Source organism: Syngnathus floridae, chromosome 2 (assembly GCF_059516105.1).
Source record: "Syngnathus floridae isolate MCC-2025c chromosome 2, RoL_Sflo_1.0, whole genome shotgun sequence".
Taxonomy (NCBI): domain Eukaryota; kingdom Metazoa; phylum Chordata; class Actinopteri; order Syngnathiformes; family Syngnathidae; genus Syngnathus; species Syngnathus floridae.
Window position 1 is genome coordinate 11,815,037 of NC_142414.1, and position 20,942 is coordinate 11,835,978.

At 41.6% G+C, this 20,942-nt stretch overlaps 1 protein-coding gene across 3 annotated transcripts; it reads left to right on the top strand.

The window, feature by feature from the left end:
- Nucleotides 1–1,444: 1,444 nt before the first annotated feature.
- On the top strand, nt 1,445–20,473 carry znf512b (zinc finger protein 512B). 3 transcript variants are annotated; one of them, XM_088368117.1, is made up of 17 exons: nt 1,445–2,489; nt 4,685–4,819; nt 10,491–10,570; nt 10,713–10,841; nt 10,927–11,105; nt 11,373–11,650; nt 11,736–11,813; nt 11,891–12,025; nt 12,534–12,661; nt 13,264–13,356; nt 15,422–15,520; nt 15,882–16,136; nt 16,218–16,529; nt 16,601–16,702; nt 16,839–16,901; nt 17,108–17,206; nt 17,468–20,473. In XM_088368117.1, exons 2-17 carry the CDS (start codon nt 4,687–4,689, stop codon nt 17,804–17,806), a joined length of 2,502 nt encoding a protein of 833 aa, XP_088224243.1. In that variant the 5' UTR covers nt 1,445–2,489; nt 4,685–4,686; the 3' UTR covers nt 17,807–20,473. The 3 variants fall into 3 exon arrangements, with proteins under 3 accessions (XP_088224243.1, XP_088224247.1, XP_088224245.1); XM_088368121.1 differs by having other exon boundaries at nt 1,446–2,489; nt 11,742–11,813; XM_088368119.1 differs by lacking the exon at nt 1,445–2,489 and adding an exon at nt 2,507–2,630.
- The last annotated feature ends 469 nt before the right edge of the window (nt 20,474–20,942 follow it).

The window sequence follows — 20,942 nt, forward strand, 5'->3', positions numbered from 1 at the left end:
CCAGAGGAAGAGCGGCAGGAGGAAAACAACCAAGAACCCGGCCAAAGGTGATCGCCAAGGCCGAAAGACGGGATGGAAAACAACAGACCCCACATAATCAGCACCCACCCCCACGGAACCAGCTCTCACCGAACCAGCACCCATAGAATCAAACCCTCCTGCAAACCTTGAACGTTGCCTTTCGGAATGGAGACTTTCTGCTCTTGAGCATGGTTGCACGAAAGGCCCAGCGCTGTATTGTACTTTCCTGAAAACAGAGCTTTCTTAACAAGAATTGTGATTGAACTCAACCAACCTGTGTAAGTCTAAATTTTGTTTCGGTCTCTTAGCCTTTTCCTAAAACTGAAGAAATAAAACGAGCACGCAGTGAGTAAATTGGATAACAGGTGATTGGCTATGGCTTTTGCCGTGAGGCTTCCCAAATTGTGCAACAAATCCAACATTATACAATTGATAGTAGATACTGTATATTATACTGCAGTAATATTTGTAAATTGAGTGCCAAGTGAGAAGAATTATTGACAGTGATATATAACTTTATGCACGCAAGTGTATGAAACATTTGTTGATTATGCCTGATGTGTTTGCACAGTAATTCAAATAGAGTACACATTGAAACTTTGGGAATAATAACCTTCCTTTTGACACTGTTAGATTGGCATTAATTTAACATGCCCGGAAACTGTGGTTGAAGTGCGACGGTGACGTCATTTTTAATGGCGCCTACTAACGATTTTTTACCAAACAACGCTGCCCCTTAGTGGAAAACTAATGCATTAAAAAAACACTAGGGATGCAATCAAAAATAGAACAAATATGTCTCCAGGAGGCCTACAAATGAATGAACTATAATTAAAAATAGTAGCAGGGTACTCAATTCTGGTTTGGGGTCAGGCACCCTGTATATTTATACATATATTTTATAGCTGAATAATTAATAAAATACTTGTATGTCTGGCGTGAAATGAAATCTCTTGCAAAATTTTGCATCTCCTGCCCTCTCCCGGCTGCACTTAAAACAACATTGACACCATGGGCATAGTCTCAAATGGTGCCCGTTAGGATATCGGAGTATTAGGTCATGACGACTGGCACCAATCAGAGACATAAACATCCTTTTTTGCCATTACCGAACATCGTGACCTCATTGATTCACTTGAGACGCCCTGTGCTTGAACGACTGGCGTTATTATTAGCACAGTTAAAATGGGAAATGTCAAAAAACAGCTGCAGTACTTGGGAAAATACAGTTATCCATTCTCTTTAACATGAACTAAATTGATATTTACAGACAACATGAACTAAGGTGTTATTTTACGGATATCGGGTTATAATCGTGCATGTACAATGCTGCTGAGGCTTATTTTGATTTCGCAGGTTAATAAAGGAAGGCTGTGATTGGCTAAGCGCCCACCACATGCTAAACTCGAAGTGTAATCATTAAAATGACAGTGGACTAGATGACTTGGCGTGCTACATGCCAATATTAAGTGTGGTATTTTATTTGTTATTTTTTTATGACCTCAAATAGTTGGCAGAGCTTTTGAAGCCCTGGCCGTTTAATGTCAAGCGCGAAACGTCGGGAGAGCCGGTGGCACAGCAGCAACTTTACCCCCGCTGGAATCTCCATTATGAACCTCCCCCCGAATCGGAAATAATGATGGAAATAACAACTCTGACAACAATGACGCCAAGTTGCCTTGAGTGTCGTTGAAACTGTCAAAGGTGGCGTGCTGAGTTAAGCGTGTGACCCAGCACACATTAGTGGGAACGAACCCCGTGTACGGCCGCGCGCGGAGACATCATATCCGTATTAAAAGCGAAAATAATCCCGAGGTAAGGAGCCGAGGAGTGGTCGGAGAGCGAGCGACCGTGCGTTTCTCCTGATTTTCCTCCGCTTCGGGTCGCTTCTTTCCCAAAGTGGCCGGCAGACGTCGAAATTACTGCCCATATTATAATTTGGTGGCTCCCTTAAGATCCAGCCAGCGCAAGGATTTTTTTTTCCTGCTTCTCCTCCTTCGTTATAAAGTCGCCATTTTGCTTCAGTGCCTGTATAAACCATCCGGTATTCCAATATTTTTCCTCAAGGACTCGAGGATTTACGCATCTTTTCTGACTATTTTTGGAGTGTTTAACGGCAAGCTTGGATCGATGCCTTGTGGAAAATACATATTAATGCCTCAAAGGAAGGGGGCACGATCAGGCTAAATCTCCTGGATTGTTGTGGTATTTTTTTTTTAACCTACACGCAATTTGTCATTTTTACTTCGTTTCACCCCCGTTTCAAGTGGGGGCAGGACGACGGCAGTCACTTGTCAGCAGCGTTTCAACCAGCCCTTGACACACAGCAGGTGGGATTGCGATGTAACAAAACATTGGCGGATAAACGCCCAATACGGTGCTTGTCTCCGGACCCCCTCCTCGCCCGCCGGGCTAGCTGACCCGGGGCCAGCCGGCTGTGAGCTGTGGTTCAGCGGCCAACGCCTCAGGTAGGTGTGGCTGACCACAGAGCTCGTGGAAGCAAGAAAAGTGTTACTTTCTGTCTCATCGCGCTCGCGAGTCACACACTAACATGGCAGCGTGCCATGTGCACGTCGAAATTACTTATTTCCAGTTTGTCAGCAGATAGCGTGAGTGGATTTGAGTACGAATGTTGTGTCTCGCCTGTTTTACATCTAACTAAACGATGGTAGTGATTTTGTAATTAACGATAAGAAAACAAAGCACTTGTAATCAGACCTCTTCCAAACGTGGATAAAATTCAGATACACATATTTCCAATGTGTTTGATCAGTACCGTTTGGTTATGTGTCACTTAAAATGTACAACTCAACACAGTAAAACTGGCATAGAATTGGAATTGAGCACAAAGACCTACTGTGTAAATCCTACCTAAGAAAGTTCATAACAGGCAGCAGTAGGACCGAGTCAACTTGCTTACAAACTAACATCATACAACTAATATCTCTCAAACAGAAAGCTTTCCTGCATGAGTTAAAACGGTCGCAATTTATATTAAACAATAAATAATGAGCACAGCATTCATCCTGTAATTTATGGACAGCTCACTGCCATATGTTGTGGAAACAGCCTATTTTTTTCCCATTTCTTTTTCCTCTGAGATTTGGCTGCTGTGAGGAGCGGTTTGTCTTTGACTACTGCAGAGTAAAACTCTTAGCAAGACACTGAGCTCACGTATAATCAGTTCAGCAGAGCATTTGTTTCGTGCATCTTTTCAATTATGCTTTATAAAAGAGAAAATCCTCTCCATAGACTGCTTTGGGTTGTATGCCATTCCTTCTGCTTACTTTTCTCTTTCCGTCATTGTGATACAAGTCAGAGTCATAGGCAAACATTTCTCAGTGGGGTGACCATAGTGACACAACCTTTCACTGAGGGCTGTGGCCACGTGCACGTGTGCATGCACTCATACACACACTTGTTGCCCCTTTTGTAACTTAGAAGCCATTGTTTATCATATCATCCAGTGTCAGTGTTTACGCGGGACACATTGATTCAGATTAAAAGCCAGATCAGAATAAAAATGCTTCATGTACACACCCCATTGGGAATATTCTGATCCGGTCAAGTTTACTTTGCTCAAGATTTTATTCGTGACGAGAATTTTTTTTTTCACCCCCCTGGAAGACCACATGTTACAGTCACGTTCAGAGATTCCCGTAATAAATTACGGACAATCCTGGAATTGTGAAGAAGTAAGAGATATTTGTGTCAATGTGCTTTTTAAATACGATTTGACCTCACAATGCTAAATAGTGTTGGTCTGTTACAACTGATTACTGAATAACTGTTAGCTATTGAATTAGTGCATGGGATAGAAGTAAACTATAAGATGCAGTCGAACCCAAAGCAATGGCAAACTTTCTTTGTTCACATAAATACATTTCCTCCGTACTTAATTGCATAATTTTCTGCGGTTCTGTTTTCACTGTATGCTTTTCAAGCCTCCATAATCAAAATGTATGAGTGACAACAGGTTCAATTGCAGTTCATTTGACACTGAATGGCACAGCACATAAACAGACACTGAGTGGCCTCACTGAGTGACCCTATGTGTGCTGTTGTAAATCATTATGAGACTGACAGGAATGTGCGCTCCGAGAAAATATGTGAAATCGCAATCAATCCCACTTAGAATAATTAGCGAATGTCAGCCTTCATCCATTAGACTGCCTCCACGTCAATGGCGAATAAGGGTTCAGCACCCTCAGCTTGTCGCTAACATATATCTTCTTATGGATGATAGCAATGTGCAGTTAATAACACACTGGGGTCTTCTTAACACAATTAGGAAAGAAAAAAAAGATGTCTGCCTGTATTGGTACTTGAACAAGAGACATGCAACTGGCTGTCATAAGGAGCTTTGAACCTCTCACCCTTGTCCCTCTTTGCCTTTACCCTTTATCTAATGGACAGAACAAGAAGTTAGTGAAGTCATGAGTGTATTGATTTTGAAATCAAACATGGAAGGTCATAGCCTCATTACCACTACTGATGTTTGCCTCCAATCAGATGACCTTCAGTGCGGCTGCACTCATGTCTAACTATCGCACTATGTGAATACAGTATCATGAAATGCTATCGCTACAATTTATATTATCGGAATCAATAGGAATAATACTTTTAACATGTCCTGTGTCTGTCCCCCCCACTACCAATGAAGGCATGGAAAACCCCAGTGGTACTAGGCTTGGGAAGCTTTCGACGTCGGTGCTGCCAAGGGGACGGACCTCCAAGCATGGCCATCCCCAGGAGCCTGTTAGAAGTGTGCCATGCCTTGAAAACAACATCAAACACAGTGAGTGACAAGCTGTCCTACTTAATTAAAACAACAATTATTGTCGCATTTTTTGGAAACTGTGAGAGCTTTGTTTGTGTGGGTCAGTTCCCGGTGTGATTCCAGGCAGAGTTCTATTTTAGCATATGTGGTGACAATAATTTACAATTTGTTTGTACACAACATGATATAGACTCTGTTAGCCCCGACAAAGACAAAATGCTTCCTTGGGTTTGTCCCACCACAATTACTCATGATGACTTCATTGAACATCACTGGACCAAATTGTTGGCTCAGTGCATGAGGCCTCTGAGTTCAAATCTTCTGCTTCACCCCTTGATGGTTCAGAATTTCCAGTTGCTGTTGTCTGGGACCAGGTTTGTCTGTCTCCACGTCGCAATCACCAAGGCAGGTGATCGGTCCAAATATTTTTTTTTATGATGCTTGCAGTTCTGTCGATGGAAGTGATAATAAAAACAGTTCAATGTAGTTGTAGTTGAAACATGCAGTTCCATGTTTTGAGGGGGCAAAACATGGGCAAGAGCCTGCTAAATAGATTACAGACTGCCTTGCAAATGAGTTTTGCTCCAAGTCATCTGGATTGAGATGGAGGATTCTAAAAAGAAATATGCTATACCGGTACTACTGAATTGGGTATCAGTCCAGTAACGAATGGAGCTTAACTACCTCAACTTTTTTTAATGGGGTGACGTAGACTTGGAAAATTCAAATGACCCAGTTGTTTTGGCTGCTACAAAATAGTCTTTTAAATCCCCCCCCCCCCCCCCCACACACACACACGCACACACACACACGCTCCACATTTGTAATACCAATGCACAGAATGACGGTGCTTCATTTTTGAGGTTAATAGGCTGCCCTCAAAGATGGATTATGATGCATTTGAGGCTGTGTATGTGTGTGTGCATGTGCATGCATGCATTTGTGTGCTGACTTGTGTTTACCTGTAGTTGAGAGATTTACAAATCTTCCTTTGCGAGACAAGAATAAAAATTGTAGGAACAGTCTGTATTGAACTCTTCCTTATATCGCTTTTATTTTAGTTAAATGTGCAGCGCATTCATCCATCCATAGACCTATTAAATTGAGCACTGCTGACCTAGCATTGCTATGCTAGTGCCGGTGCAGCTGCTAAACACAGAAACAGGCACCATATAATCATCATCATCATCATGATCATCATCATTGTGTTGTTGAAGACAAGTTAGCTGTTAGGCCGCAATACGCTGCTGGGAATCATTTCAAAATAAAAGCGTACCAAAGCATTGATGGCCATATATTAGCGTAGAGCATTTTCATCATTCTATTGTCCCTTTGTCTCCACAATGATTTCACCACAATTATTGCACATTCGACAATGAGACATGAAGTCCGTTTGTGATTTTTAGAGACGGCGGTTACTTGCAGGGCGAGCTGAAGTCCATTTGTGATTTTAGAGAAGGTAGTTACTTGCAGGGCGAGCTGCTGCTGCTTTTAATTATTTATGTTATAAACACGCTGTCGTGTGTGTGCTTGCGTGCGTGGGCGTGTGTGTGTGCGCACTCACAGCCAACTTCAGTGACTGCAGGACATCATTCATGTGCCATCTGCTGACCCTGCGTATTTGAAACAGCATCCGTTTCCCAATCACCCTCTGCTTGCATTTATTGTCCACATAAACGGAACCTCCGACCTCAACTGCAATCCATTCCATAGTGCTGGTTGACTTCCAAGTTGTAATTTGAAAACTAAAAGTTCCCATAGGAAATCAAGTTAAGTCCGTTTTTTTTTTTCCCTGGCCTCAGATGCTTCGTAAAGACATTTTAGTCTGATACTGTCATCTAGTCACTACACTGTAAAGTAGAGCAGCATTTAGTTTCCATCTCTGAAAGTTCATATCTGCCTCTGTCCACACGCTGAATACGGACAGTAATTCTAGCGCTCCAGACTGAATGTCAGTAAATTCACTGCTGGCCTTGTCTCAAATGAGCATCTGGCAATAGATACGGCTTCCAGGGTTGGTGGAGTGTGCAGCTGATGTCGAAGGCTCTTAGAATCAGTGCCGATCTGAAGAGACCATTGAGGCACCGTGAATTACCAGAGAAAGAGGCAGCAATCTGAAACCCAAGCTCTTTTATTCAAAGCCTGCGCCGTACGTTACATGTGCTATAAACCGAGCCACAGGTGCGCTCACAAAGTGCTGCTCTCTTCACAAAAGCTTTTGTCAATCAGCGGGGCTTAACCATTTGAGCAAATGAAGCTGTGCTTGAAAGAAATGAAACGACATGGATTCGACCCGTATGGGCTGCTTATTTCCTGCCGTGTTTGTTTAGTGTTTTGAACATCTTTATCCATCCATCCATCCATCCGTCCATCCATCCATCCATCCATCCATCCATCCATCCATCCATCCATCCATCCATCCATCCATCCATCCATCCATCCATCCATCCATCCATCCATCCATCCATCCCTCCCTCCCTCCCTCCCTCCCTCCCTCCCTCCCTCCCTCCCTCCCTCCCTCCCTCCATCATCCATCCATCCATCCATCCATCCATCCATCCATCCATCCATCCATCCATCCATCCATCCATCCATCCATCCATCCATCCATCCATCCATCCATCCATCCATCCATCCATCCATCCATCCATCCATCCATCCATCCATCCATCCATCCATCCTCTACAGTGGTTTTCCAGTTCAGGGTTGCAGGGCATACATATTTATCCATCTTGAATGTTATGCATTGGAGGCAGCGTTTACTTAAACAATCCGTAGCTGACACGGCAGTTTTATTTAAAACATGTACTTTTTGGGGGGTTAGGTGGATTTGTTCTTTAGACCTCGCTAAAGAAAGCTTTGTTTATCTGCTTTCAACCCCCGAGTCACATATTCCCTCAGAAGAGATTAACTTTGACAGAAAGTTGTGATAAGGGATCTTGGTTCCACACGGCCATTTGTATGCTTCTACCAAACAGCAGTATCGTTCTAATCCGACCGAGCTGATGGAGACAATGGCTCCTGTGTAAGCGCTCGCCGAGAAAAACAAATCTGCATTCTCTTTCTGTTGTGTGACTGTGTGGGGACATGCGTGCGTGTGTGTTGGAAGTGTGTGGGGAGCAATTGCAGGGGTAGCTGGGAGAACTCAGGGGTTATATGAGAACATCAGACAGCTGCCAGGACCCCATGGCTGTTGAGTTCTTATTTCCATGTAAACTAAAAAAACACTTTTCTTTCATTTACACAAACAAAGGACCTGTTTTCTTTAACCAAAGCGTCCCTTGTAACATGTTGGCCTCGGTCTGAAACCTCCCATATGTTAAAATTTCTTAAATGTAATATTTTACACAAATCTATACTTTTTGTCAGCCTACACGTGGTTGTTAATTTTTGTTCTCATTTTTGACTAATTATAGTGTTGAAAAAGGCTGGCGAGGAACACACAATGCCGTTGGCTTGCATTCTGAAGAACTTTTTATGCGTGAACTTCTAAAGACATGCATACATCTTATTGGAATGCTTTATTTGTGTTGTTTGAAGCTTTATAATTCGCTGTAACATTAGTGCTAATTTTGATTAGCATGTCTGTCGTCTGTCGGCTGACTAACATAATTGTGCAACATAATAAAACCATAATAAAATCTATTGCCAACACTTTAATACTGATTTTAAAATCGTCAAATTACTTTTTACTGAGGGTTTTCATTCCTGCTCCTCTCAGCCCTGATTTAATTTACACGGCCGAACAGCCGCACAGATATTCAGACAGCTGGGAGCAAGTCGTGTCCTGACATTAAATGAACAGCTGTTTCATGCCTTTGACTTGTGTCCGAAAGTCGAGGTTTGGATGTGACAGGCCTGCTTTCTTTCAGCAGGCACAATGGCTTACTATGACCCAAGCAGCAACAACGAGGCTGTCTAGTTTGTCAACCGACGTCTATTTCATCCCCACCGAGTGCTCTGCCTGTGTTTACTTCCCTGTTCATTAAATGGATCCACTGATTTCAACGAGTTTGCCGCAAAGAGGTTTTTGATAGTGCTATGACAAGTCGATCTTATTCCCATTGCAACGAGAACACATCTTCCCCGGGAGCGCGTTGCGTTAATTAGGACCTTATTTTTACGAGACCTTTGTTTTGCGAGATAGGAATGTGTGCTCAATTTCCTGCTCGGCACAACAGCTGTATCACCCCTCCAGCTGCTACTCTAGCAGCCAGGGGAAATTTGCTCTGTTGCCCGGAGAATATCAATACGCTCCTCTCTTAATAATAATGATAGTATTCATGCACACAACCACACGGTTTTGCATACTTGTGTGATTATTTGTAGTTTATGTCTTAACACTTTGAGCTGTTTTTATGCCCAGTGCAAGTCTAGCGCTACTGTGTGGTGTGTGTGTGTGGTTTTTTAATGCTTTTTTGAGGGAGAAAACCAATCCGTCCCGATTCCATTTTTATAATCCTGCCAGGTACGCTGAGTGCTCTGAACCTGTTTGGATGCCACCACAAATGAGTCTGCATGTGTGTATGCGGTCGCTGCTTGCCAATGAGTGTGTACGAGTGGACGACATGTTTTACGTAATATTATTGGTCGTTATCGTGAGCCTTCCAAGTCCTTTTTCCCTTTTCACAACAAACAGGTACGAGTTATTCATTCAAAGGTGTTTCCTTTTGACATTGTCTAGATCTAATATGGCGGATTTTCTTTTTGCTTTAAAATGCAGTCGCTGTGAAGTTCAGTTATATCAGTATTTGGAAGCTGACATCAGGTTAGATTGTGCACTATTTTGTGATGCAGTAGAGCGGATCAGTTTGTACCTGCGGCACTGCCATGTAGGTCATCTACTATTCTGCTTGGTCAAAGGAAGAAGTCATCCACCTCGAAGATTGCTGACTGCACTCCCTCAGCTTGTCTCAGTTCATCGCCCCGCCCTACAAAAATCTACTGCTCCCCTTTATTTGTAGCGCTAGGCAAAATGGAAAAGCGGGCTGATTTATCAGGGATAATTGTAACAGGGAAGAAAGTACTGGTAATACTAAACCATTGTGCTGTGATCGTCATGTGGGTAGAAATCATGGGTTGAGAGTCAATGGACAGGAAGACTATAGGCTAGACATCCATCAGATATTGCATAAGCAACATTGACAGTCTTGGAAACTGGTCGTCGTTTTTCTGTGTGCTGCTGTGTCAAATGTTATCAGCACTAGCAAGTCATAGTTGAACTTTTTGGTGTGACCACTCTCAAATTTAAATTGCAGCTTGAAGCGTGTTTTCTGTTAGTCAATATTTGATCCGGTTGGGTACGACTACAAGAACGGACAAAAACCCACTTCTGTCCTTGCTTAGTTCCTTTTTTAAAAACCTCGCCCTCCGGCCGGCCGGACAATCAGTGGTCATATGAGACGAACAGACAAACCATCACAGTATATATTTATGTCTGCACTCACAATATATATATATATATATATATATATATATATATATATATATATATATGTTTTCATATCAAATGAAGTATCAGCCCAATCGATTCAAGAATTGCAGAATCCATACAGAACACATTAGAACTGAATGAAATTGTTATTCTTATTCCACTGACCACCTCTGTTATTTAAATTTCAGCGTCCTGAATGAGTCACCAGTTTTATGCAGTTTTAACACAGGATTTTTTTTCCTTGTATTTTGCCAGCATCTGTGTGTGATGAGACAGCAGAGGGGAAGAGGAAAGGTCGTCCTAAAGCAGATGAGCAGGAACTGAGAAACATCCCTGTGAGTAGGCCTCTTTGAACTGAGTGGGTATTTCAAATGGTTCTCATTTATTTGCTCGGGGTAGGCTGCCTTACATAAATTTGCATATCACACACTGCATTTCGGATTTATTCTTTTCTTCTTCTTTCTTGTCCCCATACAGGCCCACTTGATAGTACAGTGGAAGGAAGAGTTTAAGCGCCGTTCCAGAGTTAAATGTCCCTGTTCAGGCTGTTGGTTAGAGTTTCCCAGCATCTATGGCGTAAAGTACCACTATCAACGCTGCCAAGGGGTGAGCCTCTCTCTACTACCTACATAGTAATATTCTATGAACATTATGCTTTACAATAAACTCATTGCCCACATGATTTCCTCAGACCATAGTAGCTGAGAAGCAGAGCCACTGCTGTCTATATTGTGACACAGTGTTTGCAACAAAGGTGCGACTACAGAAGCACATGCTTTGGAACCACCCAGACAGGGTTAGCTTGGAGTCAAAAGATGAGCATCTTAATAAGGTTCAGAAGACCCCTGTCAAGTCCAATACCGTTAAAAGGTAAGCAATATTTGAAGCTTAATGGGGAAAATGGCCACCCCTTGTGATGGATAAAAACAGGTGGATTTTGTCCCGTTTAATTCATATTCCACAAACGAAACATTAATCAGAACACTGTTTTGACTAGTTGGGTTGCACAGAACATATTATCACAAAGAAAATTTGGGGGTTTGCCTTTTCTTTAAAATTTCTGGCATAAGTAATTATGTCTATTAATATTAGTTGTGTCATATTACTTTTCTGACTTTTCTTGGTTTGCGATTTCAGGCCCCTGGATAACAACCCTCCATCCCCAGTGTTCTTCAAAGTAAAAAAGACGCTGGAGGCGTCGACCCCCTCTCACAATGGAGAGCTGACCCACCAGAGGAGTGAGAGGAAACAGCACAGCCAGCCGTCACTGCAGAGTCACCAGTCGCAGTCAGCCCACCCTCAGTTTGAGCAATCGCGTTCCCAAAGCACATCCTCTGACGCAGGAGGTAGTGAAAGCGAATGTGGCAGCCTACCGCCATCATATCCTGATGAAGACCCAGAACGAATGAAACACAGTAGGATTCAAGCGTTTTTAATATTCACCGTGTATTTCTACTGTAAATGCTTGACCTTTGTTGTTTTCCCTTTTGTGATTTCTTGGGCAAGGGCGGAAGCAGAAAACACCGAAGAAGTTCACTGGAGAGCAGCCGTCTATCTCTGGAACGTTTGGATTGAAAGGTATTGACAAAAATATCCAGCTCACCTCTGTGCTACATCCGTGTAGAGCGTGCTTAGTGTGTGTTTGTGTGCTGCAGGTATGACTAAAGTGGAGGAGAAGCTGAAGGCAAGCCGCATCAAGAGACCAGACAGGAGTGCATTTAGCGAGGAGCCTCACAGAAGACCGGCTTCAAATCAGTCCTTCACTAAACACGCAGCCAGCACCAGTTCAGGTAAACACCTTTTGTCTAACCTTTTCCAAAGACGGGGTTCATCTTTGGCTGAAGGTCTTTAAGCTATGTAATTTGGAATCGTGCTTCTCAGCCACTGTTGAATGATTTTAACACGCAACGCTTGAATAACAAATGCTGTGAGCATAGTTTAGACATTCTCAATCCAAATATCTCTATTAACTTCATACATGTGATATGATGATGTTATCTTAATTTATATCAATAATTTACTCTTGGCTGCTGTATATGCAACAAAATAAGTATAGTTTCCTGCGAAAGACCAGTAGGAGGCAGCAAAACACTCTTTGTAGCCAATTTACTTTTAGTTCTAAAGTACATCTGGAAAGTAATAAATACAAACTTGCACACAGCAAAATTTACAATATCATGGCCATCCATGGCTGAGGAATAGATGTCATCCAGAAGCAGAAGCAACACCTGCAAGATGAGTCATAGTACAAATATTTGATTTGCTCACTTCCAAAGAAATATCGTCTTGTTTTTCTAGGTACAATTCCTGACATTCAGTGGCAGAAAGCCATTTCAGAGCGAGGGGAAGTGGTGTGCCCCACTTGCTCCATCGTCACCCGAAAAACAATCCACGGCCTGAAGAAACACATGGAGATTTGCCAGAAGGTCAGAAGATGTGGCCATTTGTTACTGCATTTGCAAGTTCTCAAACTGAGATCCCAGAGCATTATCCTGGGGGGCTCGGCCAAAAATGTTTTACAATAAATAATGTAGCATTTTAATAAAGTGCATACCTCCATATACAAGTCAGTAAAGCAAACATAATAAACCGGTTCCCCCTTCCCTCTTTAGCGTCGGAACAATTATAATCTTGAATATGATTGTGACGTATCACATTAATGTGATATCTCTTTTGTCTTGTAGAGTTGACGCAAGATCTTGGCAAAATATTTGCTGCTTCGAAGCACTTACATGCTGTCAAAAGTTTCCAACAGAAAAATCGGAAACCTTTTACAAACGGTGTCATGGAACTAATTAAGTTTGAACTTGGGGTACCACTGTACTATGTAATGTAGGACATGCAACACTCGGACAACAATCTTGCACATTACAGTTCACAAATGCTTGTGACCTGTTTAACACTTGCCCAGGACTATTTTGGGGGATCTACTGTATTATAGCAAAACTTCTGCTTTATTGATTGACCCCATATGCTTTTATTTAAAATCTTCATATGGCGCCTTGATTTGACTTCTGACCCCATGCAGCTTCAAGAGGCCCTGAGGTGCCAACAGTGCCACAAACAGTTCAAATCCAAGGCAGGACTCAACTACCACACCATGGCAGAACACAACTCCAAGGTACACACCCGACAGCACAAGAATGAATCAGTAACTTAATTCCACCAACAACACTGGAGAACGCAGTACATATTTTAGATTTTGTTCCTTCAATGACGTAGATGGGACAATTTGTTGCTTGACACCACAACTATACAGAGTTCCAGCGGGGTCTTTAAAGCCTTACAAGCATTGAATTCATGATTTTTTTTTTTTTCCCCAAAAGTCTCATTTTTCATTTAAAATAATTAACGTATCTTAAATCAACTCAACTGAGGAGCAAATCATTGAAATTGCAACGCAGTTGTTCCTTTCCTTTCGGAAACAATGTCATGTGTATACAGTTACCTGCTGTTATTTGTGCACCTAAAGCTGTCCTGACCGCTAGAATACGTCAGGATTTTTATTTTGTTGGTGCCGCGGGAAGTGTTGAGTCAATCTATGCTACGTCTTCCAATCACATTGCACATGACGGGCAGGCAGGAGGGGACGGGGGCTAAAAACAATTTATTGTTTCACTAACTTGGCTTGCAGTTCTGATGAAATGCCATCCATCAATCATCAGAACCACTTCTCCTCAGGAAGGTTGTGGCCATGCTGGAGCCTGTCCCAGCTGTCTTTGGGCTGTTGCCAGCGAATCGCAGGGCACACATAGACAAATAATCATTCACGCTCACAATCACTTGGCAATTATAGATGCAGTTATTGTGGGGGAAGGTGCTGCTATGGGACCATTGGCACTGGAATCAAACATAGATGGACATGACTTGATGGAAAAATCGATAGTGGTGTCAAAAAATAACAGCCTGGTGTACGTGATTCGCCATTTCAAAAAAATCTGTGGAGTGAGAACGCTACAAACAAAAGTGTTCCACCACCAATTCTGAGGAAGGGCCGTATTTTTTCTTTCAAAATTTCTCCCTTTTGAACAAGATATAAAACTGTTGGGGAGAATATGATTTAAAAAGAATCATTTTTTTATTATTATTATTATTTTTTCTTTTGATGAATTATTTATAACATGTAAATATATAATTTTATGTTAGCGATATGGGGAAAAAAAATCACTAAGCTCACTCCTGTACCTACATGACACATTCACAGGAGCGTTTGCGCTCTCCTAAGCTATACTGCACAATATTTTGTATGTTGCATTTTAATTAGTCACAATGGAGCCCGTTTTTATCTTAGGTTTCATTAGTGAGCAGACGTCCCTCAAGCACTTACTATTTCTGCAGCTGTCTCAAGTCTGACAGCTATGAGAGCATCTTAAAGATATTATCAGAGCAGTCCTGCATTAGAGCTCTGGGCTTTGCTGAATAATTCAAATGGGTTTCAAAAAGTAGCATGAATGTTTCATGAATGGACGTACTTGCAAACCTTGTGGCATACTGCATGAGTTTTCCTTTTTTAGGGAGGGGCGGCATACTTTATAATAGTGCGTGACATGCAATATTTTATAACTCACACAGTTACAAAATAACAGAGTTAATGACCAGTTAGTTTGACACTGAATTTTCACGAAAAATCCTTGGCTAACACACTTTTTGATTCTGAAACCTTTTTTTTCCTACGTGGATTGTCCCTGCAGTGTAATAAGCACCAACCAGGAGGAAGGAGTGTGTAAAAGATCAAATGTCCAATATGGTCGGAAACATAACCCCTACGATAGTGTGTGCAACAACACAGCATGCTGTTTGCGTTTGTACTGTCATATTGTACATCTGTTTTCTTATGCGCTGTTTACCATAAAAGCATTTAAACAATGCTGTCGATATTATATCACGGTTTCATCAAAAGCTATGCTATATGTTAACATGAGAAAACACATGAAGGTCTCTCTGCTGGGATGCTCTCTCCAGTCATGTGCATATCTTTCTTCTCCATGGCAGCTCTGCCATCTGTTGTTCTGCTCTTTTGACGGAGGCTTGGTACAACACTCTGATTTTACAGGTGTCATAAATTACCATGAAAAATAGCCTCACCTTGAAGACATTTAATCGTCATAGCTTGTGAACACATAAAATGGAAAATACATTTCATGACTTTGAAGAAACACTGACGTGTATCCCTCCCCACCCTCCAGTCATCGAGGAGTGAAGGCCAGATGGACGACGAGCATGAGGAGAGAGAACGACTTTGCCGAATACTTAAACAGATGGGCAGAATCAAATGTCCTAGTGAGGTATGTAATTGATTTTTGTTTCGCTCATTCTTTCCAGTCCCTGCAATGCTGCACCTCCCATTTCACATTAGGCTCCTTGTTATGCAAAGCTGTGATTTCTCTTTTGGCCTTTTTACCAATCTATTCTTTCTTTCCTGCCTTGTAATACACATTGCCCAAAATCGTATCAATATTTCCCTCTCATTACATTCCATCCAAATGCAATGCCAATGGAACAGAGAGGGAGGGAGGGAGGGTAGGGAGAGCCAACAGCATGATTTCAGAGACCAGAGAGCAAGGGAGAGCCAACAGCATGATTTCATGCTGACAGTTGGGAACAATATTTTTCATGCATCCTTGTTGTCCCTCTGTTAATGTGCAGGGCTGTTCAGCTCACTTCTCCAGTCTCATGGGCTACCAGTACCACCAGAAGCGTTGTGGACGTGAGTTCTCTGATGCTGAGAAAGCCAGGTTTTTGTGCCAGCACTGTGAAAAAACGTATCGCTCCAAGGCTGGCAGGGACTACCATGTACGTACTGAGCACCCCCCAACCATCAAGTCGACTACGACAACCACCACCAACAACAAAGACAATAGGACCGACACCACCAACAACAACAACAGTGGCAAAGAGAGGGTAATATAGCAAATATGACGGGCATCTTCTTGAAGAAAAATGTCCTAGTTTAAATTGCATCATGTCTTACTTTTCCTCCAGGTCACCTTTGAGAAGTTTTCAGCCATGAAAAGAGAGCAAAGCCAGCCCGAATGGCATGTAAAAACACAGTTGCACCGGGAGAAGGACAAGGTTAAAGACGAAGGCAGTCAAGTGAAGAACAGAGTCAAGGAAAAGGCAGCACAAAATCAAAGCCTTCCCGAGGATTTTGAACGCACACCTAGTGGAAGAGTGAGGCGGCGCTCAGCTCAAGTGGCAGTGTTTCACCTGCAGGAGATTGCAGAAGACGAGCTCGCCAAAGACTGGGGTACCAAGCGTCGTATCAAGGATGACCTGGTGCCTGACAGCAAAAGGGTAAGGAAGAAAAAGGAAAACTTTACTGTGCTGACCATGAACACAGTTAATGATCACTTTCTTGTGTACAGCTAAACTATACCCGCCCAGGCCTTCCCAACTTCAGCAGGGAGCTTCTAGAGACCTGGAAGACTCAAGTCAAGGAAAATGGCTTCATCTGCTGCACCAATGAAGTAAGAGTGTTTCAGGTTTCACATGCCAACAAATCTGTTTCTAGTCTTCAATCAAATAAGTCTGTGTTTTATGTTTATGAAAATAATGCCGTTGTTTTTGGTGGCCTTTTGATTGATTTGTTTTTGTTGTGTTCAGAACTGCGAGGCTGTCTATTCCAGTGTGTCTGGACTGAAAGCCCATCTTGCCAACTGTAGCCAGGTATTAACAGTCATCAAAACCTCCCCTGACATTGCAGACGTAATCATACTCGATTAAAGATATTCATGTACGACAATTCATTGTTGCAGACTTGAATGTTAAGAATCCATTTTCTTTTTGCATGTTCATCATCATTCATCATCATTTTCTCAATAACATGCTCTGAAAGGTGCTCTGTAATATTTGTAGTTGTATATGTGTTGCAGGGAGGTGGAGAACTGGCAAAATACACGTGTCTGATCTGTCAGAAGGAGTTTAATTCAGAGAGTGGAGTCAAGTATCACATAAGCAAGACACACTCACAGGTAGGTCGCAAACAGTAACACCAATTGGGTACAGTCTTTAAACCATTAACATGAGGATAAATACTGTTTTAAAAATCCCTTGAGGCTGAAGATGACAGCCGTTTTGGTTGTTGTTTGTTTTCAGTAGAGATATTTTGTCCACCATAGTACGCTATATTATAATCCACCCATTTACTGGAACCAAGTCACTGATCTACTTGACGTAATTTTGCCACACTTTAAAGCTTCTAATTAGCACTAACAATGTTTGTATTGCATCAGAATTGGTTCCGTGCATCAGACGGTGAAGGGATTTCTAGCAGCAAGAATAAAGCACTGGATTATGACGGCATTAGAGAAGAGGTGAGGAACGGTGCCACCGCTGGCAAAAAAAGAGGTCGCAAACCCAAAGAGCGACTCCCTGCTCCTCTCCAAACACAGACTGAAGAAGCAAACGTCAATCAGTACTCAGCGATTGACTCCACCCCGTCCTCTGACTCAACGCAGTCCCCCGCGCATAGCCCTGACTTTACGGACATTACCGATCCAGATCCGAGCCAACAGCTCAACGGTTCCACTGCGCGACAAAGCAAACCTAAAAAGTTTTCGCTGTCTGAGTAGCTGTTTTTTATTTTGCTAACAAAACAACTGCTCCAGCAGATGTGATTGAACTTTGTGAGAACCGAGCACTGAGGAAACAGAAATTGTGGCTGCAGGTTCTGGAAAGTACAAACGTAAAGAGTATGTTTTTTTTTTTTCCCCCATTCCAGTTAGCTCCTTTTAAGGCACCCGCTTTAGTTCCTGCACTCAGCGGGATTTTCACAAAATGAAATCAAAGACTTCAGCAATGTTGCCTTTCACAGCAACACATTTTTCTCCTAGCATGGTAACGTCATGTGCACTTGCATTTCTTTCACAGTTCTACTCTGTACATAAACACTTAGTATATAGCTATATACTCCAAGCAATGATGCCGTCACATTTATACATCTAACAAAACCATCATTGATCATGTGTGTCAGGAATGTTTTGTGTTACATGTTTATCAGACTTTTTTTTTTTAACCAATGAAGCAAATCACTTTTAAGCTATTTTGCCCTAAAATATTTTGTTTAATTTTGTCTGTGTACCACTTGAAGGGTAAATTTACTTTGAAACTCATAATTAATTAATTATTAGTAAGCAGAAATTGTTTTTTTTCTATATGGTGTCAATTTAATCAATTTCAACAGAAAATGAAAAAGCTTGAAATACTGTCACTAATGTCAGACTGGTAAAGCCAATTTGACCGAAGGAAAAATTCTTATGAAGATGGTTGCACTGTTGCAGCACAATCAAGTAAGGTCAAAATTGTTTTTGTTTTTTTAAAGAAGCCGTATTTTGGCTTTTACTTTATCCTAAAGAGATCAGACTAGAATGAAAATGCTATCTTTTGTAGAGGTTTAGGAGAGTGAGCTTTTATCATTGCAAATCATGATTCACATATAATAATATATATGAACTTACACCTGGATGTTCAAAGATATTGCATTGCACTTTAACCCTTGTCGTTCCCCTCTTGTGATTTTGCACTCTGAGAAAGTACTTATGTAACCTAGTAGCTGTCACACAGGAACAAAGATATTTTATTCTCGGGACAGACTTTTAGATTCTATTTACGGATAATGGACACCTCTGTGATCACGTCGAGCATGACTATGAAGTTTTAACCCACCGCACAAAGCCATAATTGCCACCTCCTGTAATGATAGTTGTAGATCGAGTGTTCAAAGAAATATGAATCCCATTTTATCAAATTACCACATCTGATGTGTGCAAAAAACTGAAATGTGCAATCAGAGAAAAGCAGCGTAGATAGTACTTGAATCCACTGTTTTATTAATGAAGTGAGCAAATGAGAAATCCAGAAAAGTAGATGACGCATGTGTAGAAATCTAGGTCGCGCTCTTGCCAACTTGTTTCTTAAACGATCCGAGACAACTCAGCAGGTCTGCTAAAGGCCGTCAGTCAATCAGGCCGGTCACGTCTGATTCATAGCGTGATTAGGATATATATTGACACACCTGACCTTTTTTTATAGTGCGAAGCTCAGATGTTTCTCCATTTTTAATCAAGGTGGAGATGATTATGCATGTCCGTTTCTCTCCTGATGGGATGGACTACCTTCTACTATCCAGGTTTATCCGGTCACATTTATTAGACAAGCACTGATTCATTTCCATCAGAGTCGAGTCGAGAATATGTGCGTGTGTGTAACATTTCGCAACTTTGTAATGACCAGGAAATGAAGAATCTATAATGCTTTCTGTTGGGTGTTATGAACCGGCACAGAATCAATTGCTTGTTATATGTCATTATTAGCGTCCCATTTTCCGGGCAAGCTTTGGTTTTTCAATATGATAGTTTAGCGCCGCTTTTACCTGGGTATTTTATCACGCCCTTTACTATCAGTCTTCCTATGGTATGGAAAACGCCTATGTATCACGCCGTGTGCGCTAACTGCAACATGTTTAGAGAGTAAAGCAATACACCATATTTAGCTGAGTTTGTGTGCTTGCTTATGTTTTGATATTGACGTCTTCACACAATTGTATGGCTTTTTCCTCAATTACCAACTTAGTTTGTTTGCTCTGAAAGTGCTTTTTTACCGCATATATCGTATGCTTATTTGTCTGCATACACTGTTATTTTGCCATTTTTGATTACTCTAAGAAAGTTTTTTTGTTTTGTTTTTTTAAAATACATCGTGACAAATACATAGGGATTGTCCTTTATTCTTATTCAATATGGGACAACAAGGCATATGTACATGTGTTTGTTTCAGTATTTTGTGCCCTTACTATACCATGAAATAGGCTTGAAATACGAGTGTTGTTTGAGCTTTCTAGTGATCTGGACTGTGTGTGGTGTGACTTTTCTTGCCGGACAACAGCAGACTCAAGTGTCTTCCCTTTGTTGTTTCCTAAAAATGAGGCGACTTTCCTCAAATCCGGTCAAGACCGTCTCAGAAATATACACCTTTATTTGTACGCTACCTACTTTTAGAATAGTAAAAGACATCGGCTTAATTCGCAGGTGTCATTATATTGGTTGAGAGTTTTAAGAGATGGTGTTGTAGCTCACAATGGTGAAGTAGTAACAATATCTGAAATAAAGCTGTGTTGTATCTAACAGAAGAGGCTTTCTCCCTCCTGTGAGTCTGGACTGGTAACAGTTTTCTCCCAAATGTATTGTATGAATTGTTCATTATCCTTCAACTAATTAATAAAGATTTGTTGAAAAAAAAAAGCCATTACTATATTTGTCCGATTTGCCCTTGTATTTTCTCTTAGTGTGTATTTTGTGTTATACCCATGCACAATGCATCTGTTGTCGTCCAACATTGAGGAATTGATTAAGATGGACATTTTGAACATAGCCTTACCAATATCGAATATTTTGCATGAAATCTGCCCTGAAGGCAAATTGCAGCTCTGTGGAGGATGGACTGGTAATACCCACAGATACAGTGTGCTAATTGCCACAAACATTGTTTAATCACTGTGTCCCACTCAAATGTTGTCATGCATATATCAATATATTGTTTAAAACTATAGAGACTCCCCAATAAAATGTGCTTTGCGAAATAAAATGAGATGATTCATTCCATTCAGACGTGGTCTGAGCCTGACGCCCTTCCTTTTTTGGTAAAGGCACAAGGCTTCAAGCCAGGCACTGCAACGTACAGTGCAGTGAGCCCACGCTGCTTGTGGGCGAA